Below are 15727 nucleotides of genomic sequence, written 5' to 3'. Positions count from 1 at the left end.
GGAAGACAAAATATTGTGGTATATGCCGGTAAAATGCCTTAGTTTATGAATGCCTGCAAGGATTTAGCTTGGAAACGGTTCGCTAAACAAGGCATATACATAAAACAGCCATGGCTGCCGGGCAATGGGTGGGGGTGGTTGAGCGGGTGCTCCGGGGAATGGGGCTGAAATGGGGGGCCAATTTAGCTGTCCTGGCGCTGTGCGTGTTCCTCTTTGCCAGCGCCACGCACGCGAACTCACTGAACGCCATCGAGGAGCCCGTCACCCGGCGCCACCACCAGCGGCATCACGAGCGGGAGCGGGAGGAGAACGGCTACTGCGCTCCGTACAGCGGCAAGGTGTGCAAGGAGTACCTCACCGGTCAGGTGTGGTACAGTCTGGAGGATCCCACCGGCGGATGGAAGAACGAGCAGGTGACCACGGCGCTCTGGGACGAGCTTATCTCCGATCTCACGGGTCTGTGTCGCGAGGCAGCCGAGGTGAGTTTCAATTAATACATCTACATCTCCTTTAGAGACTTGCAAAAGAGTATGCTAACTTCCATTATTAATCGCCTTTCGCTTCAGAAAATGCTCTGCGCCTATGCGTTTCCCAACTGCCACATGGAGGGCGGTCGAGCGGTGAAGGCTCCTCTCTGCTTCGAGGATTGCCAGGCCACGCATCTGCAGTTCTGCTACAACGACTGGGTGCTCATCGAGGAGAAGAAGGAGCGGAACATGTTCATCAAGAGCCGCGGCCACTTTCGGCTACCCAACTGCTCCTCCCTGCCGCACTACAACGCTTCTATGCGGCGACCCAACTGCTCCTACATCGGTCTCACCGAACTCAAGGAGTCCGAAGTGAGCTGTAAGTCTTCATTACCTCTTAACCTTAAGGTATCCTTTCTGATGCTAGAATCCTTTTCCTCACAGACGATTGCCGCAATGGGAACGGACGCTTCTACATGGGCACAATGAACGTGTCCAAGTCGGGCATTCCCTGCCAGCGCTGGGACACTCAGTACCCTCACAAGCACTTCCAGCCACCTCTGGTCTTCCATCAGCTCCTGGAGGGCGAAAACTACTGCCGGAATGCTGGCGGCGAGGAGCCGCATCCCTGGTGCTACACTGTGGATGAGTCAGTGCGCTGGCAGCACTGCGATATACCCATGTGCCGTAAGATCAGCTCATTCGTTTCCTCTAGAACTTTTCGTAATTCATCCACTTCCCTTTTAGCGGACTATGTGGACCCCAATGCAAGTGATTTGAACACGCCCATCAAAATGGAGAAGTTCTTCACGCCGTCGATGATTTTTCTGCTAGCGGGAATAGGTTTCGTGGCCATTGTGACGCTGCACTTGATGATCTTGCTGGTTTACAAGCTGTCCAAACACAAGGATTACTCCCAGCCTCCGGGAGCAGCCACTGCCGAGTGCAGTGTTTCCATGCGTGGAGGTGGGGAGTGTGGCGGCAATCTGAACACTAGTAGAGAAACCCTCGGAGGCAATGGAAACACGAATACCTTGGCAAAGTGGGGCACCATCAGGAGCACGGCCACGGTTCACAGCAACTGCGTGGCCCTTACTACCGTGGCCAATGTGACCGATGCGAAGGGCACGAAACCGAACGCGCGCCTGGAGAAGTTGGAGTACCCACGTGGGGATATAGTGTATGTGAGGTCGTTGGGCCAAGGAGCCTTCGGTCGCGTATTCCAGGCCAGAGCTCCTGGCCTTGTTCCCGATCAGGAAGATCTCCTAGTCGCTGTTAAGATGCTAAAGGACGACGCCAGCGACCAGATGCAGATGGACTTCGAGCGAGAGGCCTGTTTGCTGGCCGAATTCGATCATCCAAATATCGTGAGGCTGCTGGGTGTGTGCGCCTTGGGCAGACCCATGTGCCTGCTGTTCGAGTACATGGCTCCCGGCGATCTCAGCGAGTTCCTGCGCGCCTGCTCCCCATATGCCACCCACCAGGCGCCGGCACGGGATCGTCTGCAGCTGAACGAGCTACATCTGCTGCAGATGGCGGCCAACATTGCAGCGGGCATGTTGTATCTTTCGGAGAGGAAGTTCGTCCACCGGGATTTGGCCACACGGAATTGCCTGATCAACGAGCACATGGCGGTGAAGATCGCCGACTTTGGGCTCTCGCACAAGATCTATCTGCAGGACTATTACAAAGGTGACGAGAACGACTTCATCCCGATCCGCTGGATGCCGCTTGAGAGCATCCTGTACAACAAGTTCTCGCTGGAGTCGGATGTTTGGGCCTACGGCATCTGTCTGTGGGAGGTCTTCTCCTTCGCCTTGCAGCCCTACTTCGGGCTGACCCACGAGGAGGTGATCAAGTACATCAAGGAGGGCAACGTACTCGGCTGTCCGGACAACACGCCGCTCTCCGTCTACGCGCTGATGCGCCGCTGCTGGAACCGCAAGCCCAGTGAGCGACCTGGCTTCGCCGAGATCAACCACTGCATCCAGCACAGCATCGCCGAGAGCGAGTGCAAGGCAATGCTCTAGGGAATCGCCGGAGGAGTCAATGACATAATCCTTGTCGAACAGAACGATCGTCCGTTGTCCTTGGGGACAAGCAATAGAACTGCACAAAAACGATAAAAGGGAATGCCAACACTTGATGATAAGCCATACCTTACAGTATATCTGATAGTGGTGTATCTCAGCATTACAGAATTTAATTAGGTCATACAAAATAGTTCTGAATAGGATAAAGATGGCATTCCTGGGCTATCCCTTTTGAATTCTACCGACCTTGCACCATCTTTCGTACGACCTCATGCATATTGAATTGAATTTTCGCACAAGCTGAGATCAGAGGGCAACAGGTTTGTGATTAAGTTAGTATAGATGACAGCTCCATATCTGTAAGAGATCGCTCCGTTACCAAGTCTTTCATTCGATGCTTCCTCACATAACTTTCTTTAATCGATACAGAAACTATTTTGATACAATTATACCCTCTGATCTCTCGATCTCGATCGAATAGTCTGCCACAACAACGAACGCATCATCAACGTCTCGTACCCATATCTAGTCTGTAGATTAAGTTTATACTATATATGCGCATATGTAGATTGCATTTTAATGGGAATATTTTTGACTAGGCATAAGCACTGCCAACGCAGCACTCCACAAAGATCACGGAACACTGAACTGATCACTGGGTGGACAAACAGGAACCAGACACCGGAGACCATCAAAACAATAAGTTAAATGAGATATGGAATATTTAGAGAACTGTCTACAGCCCGAATTTCTGGGTAACTTTACATAATCTTTGTAACTAAAGCAACGTGTTGATTGTAATTTGTATAAATAAACCATCTATAACCGTATCACATCAGCAGTAGTAGTAATTATAATAGTAATTGTCGTAGTAGCATCGGTTATAGGCGGCAGGATAAGGTACGGGCAGCGGCACCGGAAGAACTCCCGCGAATCCGGCATAGCCGCCATATCGGCCGTATCCGCCATATCCTCCGTAGCCTCTGTAACCTCCAGGTCCTCCTCTAAAGCCTCCTGGTCCACCGAAACCGCCACCACCGAATCCTGGCCCCCGTCCTCCAAAGCCACCTCGTCCGAAGCCGCCTCTACCTCCTCCGAATCCGCCTCCGCGGCCTCCTCCAAATCCGCCTCCTCGTCCTCCGCCTCCGAAGCCTCCAGCATGACCGCCTCCACCATGTCCGCCTCCACCTCCACCTCCTCTCGCATCGGACATTGGCGCCAGGATCGCAAGGAAAATCAGACAAAACCAAATCCACAGTTGGGACATCTTATTCGGCAACAACATATTCGATCCGTAGGCAAATCACGACTAAGTTCTGATGACTGGGAAATTCTATTTATTGCAAATTAATTAGGACACCCGCGCTAATTGGCAATACGCGCCTTGAGTTCAAGTATTGAAAATCCCGATCGAGTTACTCTTATTTGTTTCTGTATTTGCGTTGCTTCGCCTCTCTGCGCCGATTCACACTCCTCGATATCACAGCAGCCTAAATGATTAGGCATCAAATGTAACTTGTTCCTTAACCGAATGAACTTAAACATATAGATGGGGAATGAGCCGCGAGAGGAGCCTCCTACAGCGCCTCGGGGCATTGTTTGTTTTTGCTGATGATCAGCCGTTCCGGATCCAGCGAGAGTCGCTTCAACACGTCGTACACTTTGGAGCGGACGTCCACCTCGAAGTCCCGATCACGTCCCAGAATCCAGATCTGATCGGAGTGGCCCAGTGAGCCGATGCTGCCGCAGGACCACAAGATGGCGAAGTTCTCGTAGTCCGTGTAGAGCACCTGGTACTTTCCAGAACCTGGCAGCAGTCTTGCAATAACATCCGGAAATCGGGTGGTAAACTGGGAAACAGTGAATTGGTAATATAGTGTTATTAATATTCTTTGTCGTAGATACCTTGAAGTCCATGATGGAAGATCGACTGTTTTCTGGCGTCGCATAGCCAATGTTTACATTCGGATTACCAGTTCTAAAAGGCAATTACCAGTTATAGGCAAAGTCAAGTAGAAAAGATTCGTTTTACATACATGCGATTAATGTTTTTAATGGCCACAGCCAGCTTGAAGTTGGAAAACCGGGATAGCTCCCCCTTGTTGTACGGCTCAAACTGAAAGGTGGTGCATCCGGAGGCGATTTCAGGAAGGTAAAACGAACGCTCCACTTCGAACCAGTGTCCAAGGACCTACAAGAAAATTACATTAATGGATACTATTATAGATACTATAGATACAATTACTCTTTTACTTCTTGTCTAACATGTACATTGAATTCTGAATGCATATGGCACATGTGTTACTTTCTGTTTGTTTCAATAAATGGCCATTCTTCTAGTCATTAATTTTCCAAGCACTTTATCAAAAGTGTCATATTTCATGCATCTGGAAAGAGTACCAAACTAGAACCATCTGAAACCCATTAGTGTGAAATCCAAAACCTTTGTCACACAGCGTTTCTCTCGGCCAAGAAACACTTAACTGGGTTACTAATCAACTGCCACTTAGCCCAAACAATGCGTAAAACGTAAACATTTTGGAAACTGGTTATGGACTTGGTTGTGGCTGCTGGCCATTGAGAAGAGCCGCTCTTTTTTTTTCTCCTCTTGCAGTTCAAAGTTGGAGGGCGCCGCATCGGATTGAGTTGCCACTGGCGACCATCCGAGGTCTTTGCCCCGGGTCAAAAGAGCGCTTAGGGGGCGGGGCCGGCGGCAAGTGGCTTAATTCACGCCTGTCGACAACTGTCAACAGCTCAATTGGATGATGTGCCATTTGGGGAAGTGGGGAGGAGGTCGCCAGATCCACATAATGCGATTGACAATGCCTCCACCTCACCCGGGCAATTATGGTGCATTATCTTTTATGCAAATCAAGGCTCAATCAATTTAATGCGAGCTGCTGAAGTGAGTGAGCCAATTTTCTAGTCTTTGATCTCGACACTGTATTCAAGCGAGCTGTCGGGCTTTTATAGCTAAAACACTACAGGCATTTATGAGTACTAAACAAAGTCCATTTATGGGTTCTCAGAAATACTTTTAAATAATCTTTTATAGCCACTTAAACTCTATTTGCTAATTTCTCTTCTAAGTTACAAACGTAAATTTCACATCAATAATGTAAACCTGGGTGGCTTGGCTAGATGATTCCAACAATATATAATATGATTGAATTATTGGATGTAATAGCGAAATGTTCGCAATAGGAATGCTCGACTGTAGTGCACTCTGTTGTCCTTGGCGTGCCCATGTCTCAGCATTGGTACTGATTTGCTGTTGATTTTCTTCTTTATAAAACAAGTGGCTTGTTTACCATCGCACAGGCCATAAAGCCATTGTGCCGCTCGCCTCCTTCTGTAAAACTGGTTTGCATTTTACACGGCGGATCGGATTTGGTGGCCTTAAATTGGTTCAAGTTCATCATCTGCACAATCCACAAGATGTAAAGAGGGCTCTGCATCTTCGTCTGCGCCAGACGCCTTGTGCCAATTAATCGGAGATGTGACACGTTTGAGATGATATGGGAAATAGGCGATGAGTGGCCTGCTTTACAGTGCACCTCGGAGTTGTAAGGACACACAGTTCTCATATACTGAGACTATTAGTAGTAGTCATACTCATAAATCCTATTATAGTCTATTAACAGTTTATTATGGACATTACACTGGAGCTGTTGGGTTCAGGTGGGTCAATAAAGTGTGGCTTTAATAACAGGTTTGAAAGGTGGTTTATTTGAGCCAATCACAGTGCAAAAATGTGTCTAGACTGCAAACAAAAGTCTGTCTGCATGATCGAAAAACACCACAATTTTAGTTGGTTAATAAACATACATGTTATAAAGAATGCTCCACCCAAGATCGTAAACTTACCCGACTCATGTTAAACTTTGGCATCGATGGGTAATTCGGGCAACGTCCAAATCCGTAGGCATTCGTAGTCCCAGCAAAAGTCACTAATAGCACTCCGGACACTAGCCAAACCCTCAAGCCAAGTGGCTGGCCACTCATCATGGCTGCTTTTTATAGTTCACTTTGAGTATCTGCCACCAGCACCAGCACCTAACTAAACTAAACTGTGTGGAATTCGAAATCAGGCAATTTCCATTGAACTAGGCCGTCCTAACTTGGCTGTGCACAAAGTGGTGATTTCTGATTTCCGATTCGACGGGTTCACTTGGCCAACGAACTGCGGATCAACATGAACCTAAACATTTCCTCAAAGGTACACCATGTCCGTTCATTAGCATTCCGGATGGGATGTGTGCGATAATGGAACGTGCTGGCTACCGGCTTTGTGGAGCAAGCCGCACCGAATTGGTGGTCAGTCCCGCGGAGAAGAAATAAAGTGATGTGATGTGAGGTGGAGTGAAGTGAAGTGAAAACCACTAACTGGGTTGGCGCGGCGCCGTTTATTATTGATATTTATTTTGGTTTTTGGCTCGTGCCCGGCCAGCGAGTTACGTAAAGGAAAAGCCAACGTCAAAATGCAAACTGGTTGCTCCAGCGATTTTCGCACACTCCAAGAGATACCCGTACTAGTACTTATTGCGCATTGCAAAAAGCGGGTAAAAGCGAAAATACCTAATCGAGGAAATACTCCAATGCGATGCCATGCGATGCGATGCATCAATTGTGTCATGGAGTTAGTCGGGTGCATTGCTCGATTTATCTGCGAAAGTGGGCATTTGTAGCGAATGTGGGTTCATTCGAGCGCATCAAGTTCAAGAGAAGTAGGAAGTGGGTCTCTTTTCACTACTTCGACTAGCCATTATCGCATGGCCAATGTGGCCCACAAATATTTGGTCAATAGATAGTTATGTGAAAGGTATTTTGATTGGTATCTACGAGGTAATGGATTTCTTGTTACAGTGTTATCAGTTCCAAGTATCTGATCAAATTGTGTCTTGAGCCGAATTCGTAAGTTGATCATTACAAGAATGTCTTTGAAAAAAGTATTTCCTTGGCTCGAATTGAATAGTCCTATAGGTATAGTATTAAAAATTAATTAGTTTAAAAAATAGAAAAAAATGCAGTAGTGTTTACTATTGTCTGTATATGAAAAAGGACTTTTAGAAGGGTGACCTACATATACTGAACTGTAGTACCTAGACTGAATCATAGTACCTAGACTAAATAGTACCTAGATAGCCGGCCAGGTACGCCCAAATAGGCACTTCCCATCACTGCCAATAGAAAAAGTGTTAATTTAACAGAAAACGACCGCCGCAAGTGGCTGAAAATAAGCCAAGGCAATTGCAAAATACTCTTTTTGGCCAGCTGATTTCACTTTGTGCACATACAAGAGTCCGTTTTGATTGGATTCGCGTGCAATGCGATGATAAAGTTGTCGTGCAAAATGCAGCACTTTCTGTCATATCACTTTGTTTACATCGGCTTTTGCGGTGTTCTTTGGCTTCTCGCGGTTTTTATCTCGCCAACTCGAATTTGCTTTTCAAAAAGCGCCAGTAACGCGGATCGTTCACATCGATCGACCGATCGCAGCAACCGTTGAATGGAAACTGAACGGCTCGGCGGTTTGAATTCAATTCAATTTCGTTATTTCCCCCACACGGCCACACTGCGGTAGCTGCTCTGGCTATCGATACAAACCATAATCGAACATTTATTTAAAATTCAAAGTACTCCGATTACAAGAAAAAAACCGTTAGGCAGCTTGTTTGTTTCAGTTCAAAATTTAAATAATATGGGTAAATTCTCGGTAACTGCCAACTAAAATTTAAAATCAGCTGCAATTGTTCGTATCTTTTTGATAATTGTGGATCTTATAGTGAGCTTTAAGCTTGCCCTTTAAGAACCTTAAAGATATCCGCACATTGGTATTTTTTAGTACATTCTCTTTACCAGCTGTTTCGGTGGATATTTCACTATAGTTCATGCTATAGTTAACTGAGTTTTGTGGTGAGTGCTTGATTTGAATAAAAATTAAATATAAGAAAAAAACGGAAAAGGGCGTGGATATCTCTTCACCCTCAGTTAACTTCCATATTGCAGCCTACACACCCAATTCAAAAGAACACCGTACCGTATGGTCGTTCACTTAATTGCTTCATTTGTACATATGCTTTTACATATCTGCGATAAGGAAGCGTCGCCTAGATGACACATAACTTCAGGGAATTAAGGTGGTTTCAATTGATTTTTAACAGAAAGCGCACAGAAGCAAACTCCCAATATGGTGGCCATCCAATTGTTCAACGAAATCGGCAGTATTTTCCGAAACGTGAGTTCGCATTCGCCTTTTTCCCTGCGTTTAACTTACTCTAGTTTCTGCTCTTTCCGGCAGACCCCCACGTTTGCCCTCGTTTTGGAGACCCTACTGGTCATAACCGTAATTTGGCTGCTGCTCCACAGGCGAGGAGGAGGTCGTCGTCGCCAGCTGACCAAGGAGGAGGAAGACCGCATAATCGCCGACTATGAACCAGAGCCCTTGGTGGCGGACACCGATCCCAACCATCCGCTGCTGCACACACGTGTTGTGCAGTCCAAGGTGGGCAAGCGAATAAAGGTCGATGGCCACGACTGCCTAAACCTGGGCTCGCACAACTACCTTGGCTTCCTCGAGGACCAGGAGATACTGGAGGAGGCGTGCACGTCGCTGCGCAAGTACGGAGTAGGATCCTGCGGACCTCGTGGCTTCTACGGCACTATGGACGTGCATCTGGACCTGGAGGATCGTATTGCCAAGTTCATGGGCCTGGAGGAGGCTATTGTGTATTCGTACGGCTTCTCGACCGTGGCCAGTGCGATTCCCGCATATGCCAAGCGTGGCGACCTTATCTTTGTGTAGGATTTCCAAACTTACCTTGTCACTTTGGCGACTAATGACTTGCATTTCGTAGGGATGAGGCTGTTAACTTTGCCATCCAGAAGGGCCTGGATGCCTCGCGCAGCACAATCGTTTTCTTTAAGCACAATGACGTTCAGGATCTGGAACGTCTGCTGGTTGAACAAGAAAAGCGAGACCAGAAGAATCCGAAAAAGGCGGCCAAGACACGGCGCTTCCTCGTCGCCGAGGGTATCTATATGAACACAGGCGAAATCTGTCCACTTCCCGAGCTGGTGGCCTTGCGTCAGAAGTACAAGCTGCGTTTGTTCATCGACGAAAGCATCTCCTTTGGTACACTGGGCCAGGGTGGTCACGGAGTTACGGAGCACTTTAATGTCGATGTAGGTGGAAAACCGCAATGCAAAGCTAAAATTATAACTATATTCCTTTCAGCGTGATGAAGTCGATCTGATATCCGCCGGAATGGAGGGATCGATGGCAACAGTCGGTGGCTTCTGCGTTGGCTCGCACTTCATAGCCGAGCACCAGCGCCTCTCTGGCTTGGGCTACATCTTCTCGGCCTCCCTGCCGCCCATGCTCACCCAGGCGGCTATCTCAGCATTGGATCGATTCGAGCGAGAACCACAAATCTTCGAGCAGTTGCAGGCCAAGTCTAAGGTGTTGCACCAGAAGTTTTTGAGATTCAGCAAGCTGACCCTGCGCGGCGATGAGTTGTCGCCAGTGAAGCACTTGTACTTGGCCCAACCCGCCGAGAATTTTGATAAGGAACTGAAACTTCTAACAGAGCTGGCTGATAAGGTAGATTTTCTAAAACCTTGTTTTTATAAAGGCTATAAATTTCTACTTACTTTCCCCAGTGCATTTCTCGAGGAGTGGCTGTGGTACAGGCTGCCTACCTGCAGAACAGGGAACGCCAACCAGTCCGTCCCAGCATTCGCATTGCCGTCAACCGTTTGCTGGAGAGTGCGGAAATAGACAGTGCATTCGAGGTCATCGAGAGTGTGTCCAGCTCCGTCCTATAAGCCTCCTTGTTGGAAGCGAATGATGTTCTTTCGACAATGGCCTTACTGTTAAGTTTAAAGGCCTGCAGGCCCCATCATTTTTCCATCACTTCTTCACGACCAGTCCAGTATGAATTGTATAAGCTAATAACTAGCCCTGCACTTGCTCCATAGCTCTTTGTTGCATTGCATTCTAACAAAAACTGTAGGTCTAGGAAAATTTTCAAAGATTACACGTTATAGATAACAGAGCTGGTTAAATAAAACTATTAAGTTTATGTGGTAGTTGCCTTGCCCGCCTTTTTATTGGTGATTCAGGTTCATTCTGATAAACATTTGGGTAGTATTATGTGACTCAACATTTTTGGTAACATTTACGAGAGCAACTTCCACATAGAAAAATTGAAATCATTTAAAATATGAAATTTATAAACATATATGACATTGTGTTACCTAGATTATTTATTTCTACATTTGTAGCATGATAATTAAGATACACATCATAAACAATCAACAAAAACATGGTCGGACCTAATTTAGATTGTGAAGCGACTTGATTACCAGTGCAGCTGAACTGTCTCTAAGGGACGACCTAATCTGTGAGCAGTAATCATAACCCTTCGACTTTCAAACCCATGTTTGTGCATTCGAGCCGCTGATGAACTTGACAACGACGACCCCGCATCATGATGTTGTTCACATAGCGCTCTGATGCGGATTCCGATGTCGATGCCAGCGATATGCCAGCCGGCAATCAGCGGCAATTGAGCTTATACGTACTATGAACTTGGGTGCGGTGCTATCACTGCGAATACGCAACATTTGGCGACAAAAACATGCAATTGCAGCAGTTCTCGCTTTGTTGTTTACATACGCGAATGGCGGGCGCAAAAGGCAAAGCTGCAAAAACAGCTGATCGCACGCGAAAGCTTTTCGTTCGCCGCGGAGCTTTTGAGTTGGCCTGCAGCTGATAAATGAGCACAGTTGTCGCTCGTCGGTCAACAGGCAAACCAGCAGCTCCTACGCCACTTTCTTTAGTTCCTCCTGTCTTGTCAACCGCTCGGGGATTCACTCTCCTCCGCCATGGCCGAGGCTAAGGACATCGAGAAGCTGTTCGAGACGGACGGCTACTTGCGGCCGTTTGAGCACGAGATCCGTCGCCGGTGAGTTGAGATCCCCCGCCCTCCACCGATGTACATACATGTACATGTATGTACATACATACATCAGGTAACCCAAGGTTGGCGCCGGCTTTATGCGCTCCATGCTGATAAGCGAGTGCGGCGTAACCATAGAGGGCTATCGCAGTCCGTGGCGCGTAGCCCGGAATCCGTAACCCATGCTGCAGCCGTATCATGCAGTTGGAAAAACTGCGTTCGCAATGTCGAATGAAGGTCGCCGGTGTTTGCCGCCCCGGCACACCCCTGCGTGTGTGTTAGTTGGCCAGTGCGGTGCGTTGTGTGTGTTTGCCAAATCGAAAATATAAATTATATGTTCACTGCGTGCTGCCGGCGTGCTTGGAGCATGGATCTCCTTGGCCTTGGTGGCATTTTCCGGATTTCCCCAAGTCGTGCCGGCGACATTTCTATTTTTGCATCCGTGCAAATCGAAGCGCTTCGGATGCTCTTCCGCTTTTACGTCTTTTGTTTTGGTCTCTTTTATCGGATGATTGGGATTTGTAGGATGTTCGCCTTTTGGCCTTTTTTTTTGTTTACTTTTTGTGGTTGATTGTTTTAGAAATCAAACCACTTAACTCTCATGTGAAAAAATAATTTATAATGAAACTTTTCCATATACATTTAAACCTATACAAAAGTAATAACATTTTACAAGTTCAAAAAATATTTAATTCGTACTTACATATTAATTAAAACCGAATCAGAAAACTGGCTTTGGCAATGACACTATTTGACCCCCGTTTTTGTTATCTGAGGCAGAAGCTTTATGGGAATAAATATGCTATTTATTTAACAAAAATAAAAAAGGCATCTATCTTCCCCACTAATAGAAACTATTACGCTACAGAAAAGGATAAATATCACTGATAATCTTATAAAAACTGTGTAGTTATCAGTAAAGATCTAAAAATAGCCCTTAATAGTGTTAAAATGTACTATACCACACCTATTAGAGCTCGATTACATTCTGTTGGTTCCCTAAATAATCCAACAATTTCCAATTGCAGTCATGGCGTGCTCGAGGATTGGCTGAATAAGATAAACCAAAGCGAGGGCGGACTGGATGGCTTTTCGACGGCCTACAAGCACTACGGCCTTCATTTCCAGCCGGACAACTCGGTGATTGCCCGGGAGTGGGCACCTGGAGCCAGAGATGTCTATCTCACGGGTGACTTCAGTGAGTAGTCCACCATTCTCAAGCCGAATGATCTTGTCTAACCGATTCCTCCAACCTTACAGACAACTGGCAATGGGAATCCCATCCGTTTAAAAAGCTCGACTACGGCAAGTGGGAGCTCCACCTGCCCCCCAACGAGGACGGCAGCCCGGCCATCAAGCACATGAGCGAAATTAAGATTATCATTCGCAACCATTCCGGTCAATTGCTGGACCGCCTGTCGCCCTGGGCCAAGTACGTGGTGCAGCCGCCCAAGTCGGCCAACCAGGGGGTCAACTACAAGCAGTACGTGTGGGAGCCACCGTCCTACGAGCGCTATCAACGCCAGCACGCGGGTCCGCCTAGACCCAAGTCGCTTAGGATCTACGAGTGCCATGTGGGTATCGCCTCTCAGGAGCCGCGGGTCGGCAGCTACGACGAGTTTGCCGATCGCATTGTGCCGCGCATCAAGCGTCAGGGCTATAACTGCATCCAGGTTATGGCCATCATGGAGCATGCCTACTACGCCAGTTTCGGCTACCAAGTGACCAGCTTCTATGCGGCCTCCAGCCGTTATGGCAACCCGGAGCAGCTGAAGCGCATGATCGACGTGGCCCATTCGCACGGCCTCTTCGTTCTGCTCGATGTGGTCCACTCGCATGCCTCCAAGAACGTTCAGGATGGTCTGAACCAGTTCGATGGCACCAACAGTTGCTTCTTCCACGATGGAGCCCGTGGCGAGCACTCGTTGTGGGACAGTCGTCTCTTCAACTACGTGGAGTACGAGGTGCTTCGTTTTCTGCTTTCCAACCTGCGTTGGTGGCACGACGAGTACAACTTCGATGGCTATCGCTTCGACGGAGTAACCTCTATGTTGTATCATTCGCGTGGCATTGGGGAGGGCTTCAGCGGCGACTACAACGAGTACTTTGGCCTGAACGTCGACACGGATGCGCTCAATTATCTGGGACTGGCCAATCATCTGCTGCACAAACTAGATTCGAGGATTATCACTATTGCAGAGGTAAGCTATGCGCTTGTTTGGTTTGCCGTAGTATTCACAATTTACTCTTTGCAGGATGTTTCTGGAATGCCCACCTTGTGTCGCCCCGTTTCCGAGGGTGGCATCGGATTCGACTACCGCCTGGGTATGGCCATCCCAGACAAGTGGATCGAGCTGCTGAAGGAGCAGAGTGACGATGAGTGGGACATGGGCAACTTGGTGCATACGCTGACCAACCGTCGCTGGATGGAGAACACAGTGGCCTACGCTGAGTCTCACGATCAGGCGCTGGTGGGCGACAAGACCATCGCCTTTTGGCTGATGGACAAGGAGATGTATACGCACATGTCGACATTGTCGGACTCCTCATTGATCATCGACCGGGGACTGTCGATGCACAAGATGATTCGGCTGATCACGCACGCCCTGGGAGGCGAGGCGTACCTGAACTTCATGGGCAACGAGTTCGGACATCCCGAATGGCTGGACTTCCCGCGCGTTGGCAACAACGATTCGTATCACTACGCTCGCCGGCAATGGAATCTCGTGGACGACGATCTGCTGAAGTACAAGTACCTCAACGAGTTCGATCGGGCCATGAACGAGACCGAGGAGCGCTACGGCTGGCTGCATTCCGGACCCGCTTGGGTCAGCTGGAAGCACGAGGGCGACAAGATCATCGCTTTTGAGCGTGCCGGCCTGGTGTTCGTCTTCAACTTCCATCCCCAGCGAAGTTTCACCGGATACCGTGTGGGCACCAACTGGGCGGGCACCTACCAGGCGGTGCTCTCCTCAGACGATCCTCTCTTCGGCGGCCACAACCGCATCGATGCCAACTGCAAACATCCCTCCAATCCGGAGGGCTACGCCGGTCGGTCCAATTTCATTGAGGTCTACACGCCTTCACGCACCGCCGTGGTCTACGCCCGCGTCAGTGACTAGTTAGTAGACGCGGTTGTCCGGGTCGGACCGGGTCTATAAAAATGTTAATGCCTAAACGAATTTCACATTTAGTCATAGTGCTTGTTAATGTTACGAATCGGGATGCCATCATTGAAATATATGCTCACTGAGGTATAGTTTTCTAAAATTGGTCTTTAAAATGGTACAATCATAGGGAATTGAAATGAAATTAATTTGCTGCTGTTTCAATAGACTCACCTGTTCCACAACGCTACCAATCGCCAATAAGATCTTGTTTGAACCATTGTACAAGTGACAATGACAAGTCACTAATCATTGAAGTTGAACCAATCAATTAATGAAGCTTGCTTATTAAAATCGCATTAAAACGTTGGGATAGGAGTATGAACACAGGTTTCGAGTATAAGGTTATTTTCCGATGGTTGCTGAGTAACATGCAGTCCATTCATCTACTCTTATTTGGCAGTTACCTTTTCTGGAGTGTCGTGAGTGAAGCAGTGCCCCTATATCCTTGAAGTCCATGTATATGTGTGATATTTTCCAGCTCAGTGAACCCACAATCGTTTACAAATTGAAAAATATTGAGTGCTCAACAGTGCCCGGATTTTCGGCGAACGCTTCGTGCCATATAAGAGCAGTAAACTGGAACAAGGCGGTGGCTAAAATGGACGTCTATCTGCTGAGGCCTTTGTACAATATAACAGTGAGTTCGGCGGACTTCCCTACGCATCTGATTACTCCACTAACCAGGTAATCTCAAGATTCGGCTTCAGATTCTCAAGAGAGACTACAGCAACCAGTTCCAGCCGTTTCTCGTGGACGTTCAAATAAACATGTGCGATGCGCTAGGCAGGCGCAGCTTTATTCCTTATGGTTTGATTATTCTGAAAATCACCAGGATGTTCTCAAACTTCAATCACTCCTGTCCATATTACGGCCATTTGCTAGCACGTGACGCCTATTTGAACGAATCCTTCTTGCCCAACGTCTTCCCCCTGGGTTTCTACAAATTAAACATTACGATTATGGAAAACTACAAAACTCCGCCGAGCGCACACGTTGGGGGATTCGTCTGGTACGTCCAGGTCATGCAGGCTATCCAGCCTAAGAAGAAGAAACCCAACCAAGACGTCTAGCCAGGAAAGAGCGCAGAAATAAAT

General features: G+C 47.7%; 6 protein-coding genes across 9 annotated transcripts; 4 read left to right on the top strand and 2 right to left on the bottom strand.

The window, feature by feature from the left end:
* The first annotated feature begins 70 nt into the window (after nt 1–70).
* On the top strand, nt 71–3187 carry LOC122612624 (tyrosine-protein kinase transmembrane receptor Ror2). 2 transcript variants are annotated; one of them, XR_006325639.1, is made up of 5 exons: nt 71–479; nt 567–846; nt 912–1154; nt 1215–2820; nt 3100–3187. XR_006325639.1 is itself a non-coding variant. In XM_043786365.1 (4 exons), exons 1-4 carry the CDS (start codon nt 111–113, stop codon nt 2495–2497), a joined length of 2175 nt encoding a protein of 724 aa, XP_043642300.1. In that variant the 5' UTR covers nt 71–110; the 3' UTR covers nt 2498–2917. The 2 variants fall into 2 exon arrangements, 1 of the variants encoding a protein (XP_043642300.1); XM_043786365.1 differs by lacking the exon at nt 3100–3187 and having other exon boundaries at nt 1215–2917.
* Nucleotides 3188–3204: 17 nt separating this feature from the next.
* On the bottom strand, nt 3205–3797 carry LOC122612628. The gene has a single exon (XM_043786371.1). It carries the CDS (start codon nt 3704–3706, stop codon nt 3320–3322), a length of 387 nt encoding a protein of 128 aa, XP_043642306.1. The 5' UTR covers nt 3707–3797; the 3' UTR covers nt 3205–3319.
* A 23-nt stretch (nt 3798–3820) lies between these two features.
* On the bottom strand, nt 3821–8026 carry LOC122612627 (apolipoprotein D). 2 transcript variants are annotated; one of them, XM_043786368.1, is made up of 5 exons: nt 7887–8026; nt 6368–6570; nt 4537–4691; nt 4406–4478; nt 3821–4350 (listed from the first exon to the last, which is right to left on the bottom strand). In XM_043786368.1, exons 2-5 carry the CDS (start codon nt 6506–6508, stop codon nt 4078–4080), a joined length of 642 nt encoding a protein of 213 aa, XP_043642303.1. In that variant the 5' UTR covers nt 6509–6570; nt 7887–8026; the 3' UTR covers nt 3821–4077. The 2 variants fall into 2 exon arrangements, with proteins under 2 accessions (XP_043642303.1, XP_043642304.1); XM_043786369.1 differs by lacking the exon at nt 7887–8026 and having other exon boundaries at nt 6368–7393.
* Nucleotides 8027–8179: 153 nt separating this feature from the next.
* On the top strand, nt 8180–10595 carry LOC122612625 (serine palmitoyltransferase 1). Of its 2 annotated transcripts, XM_043786366.1 has the most exons (6): nt 8180–8416; nt 8665–8738; nt 8802–9301; nt 9358–9685; nt 9738–10103; nt 10163–10595. In XM_043786366.1, the coding sequence occupies exons 2-6, from the start codon at nt 8691–8693 to the stop codon at nt 10325–10327; spliced, it is 1407 nt and encodes a 468-aa protein (XP_043642301.1). In that variant the 5' UTR covers nt 8180–8416; nt 8665–8690; the 3' UTR covers nt 10328–10595. The 2 variants fall into 2 exon arrangements, with proteins under 2 accessions (XP_043642301.1, XP_043642302.1); XM_043786367.1 differs by lacking the exon at nt 8180–8416 and having other exon boundaries at nt 8537–8738.
* A 702-nt stretch (nt 10596–11297) lies between these two features.
* On the top strand, nt 11298–14733 carry LOC122612403 (1,4-alpha-glucan-branching enzyme). The gene is made up of 4 exons (XM_043785989.1): nt 11298–11469; nt 12492–12661; nt 12724–13664; nt 13719–14733. The coding sequence occupies exons 1-4, from the start codon at nt 11390–11392 to the stop codon at nt 14583–14585; spliced, it is 2058 nt and encodes a 685-aa protein (XP_043641924.1). The 5' UTR covers nt 11298–11389; the 3' UTR covers nt 14586–14733.
* A 98-nt stretch (nt 14734–14831) lies between these two features.
* LOC122612404 lies at nt 14832–15721 on the top strand. The gene is made up of 3 exons (XM_043785990.1): nt 14832–15052; nt 15112–15270; nt 15329–15721. Exons 1-3 carry the CDS (start codon nt 14951–14953, stop codon nt 15701–15703), a joined length of 636 nt encoding a protein of 211 aa, XP_043641925.1. The 5' UTR covers nt 14832–14950; the 3' UTR covers nt 15704–15721.
* The last annotated feature ends 6 nt before the right edge of the window (nt 15722–15727 follow it).

Source organism: Drosophila teissieri, chromosome 2R, assembly GCF_016746235.2.
Source record: "Drosophila teissieri strain GT53w chromosome 2R, Prin_Dtei_1.1, whole genome shotgun sequence".
In the NCBI taxonomy this organism is placed as follows: domain Eukaryota; kingdom Metazoa; phylum Arthropoda; class Insecta; order Diptera; family Drosophilidae; genus Drosophila; species Drosophila teissieri.
Note: the sequence above shows the minus strand (reverse complement) of the source record. Positions and strands in the feature narration are given on the sequence as shown.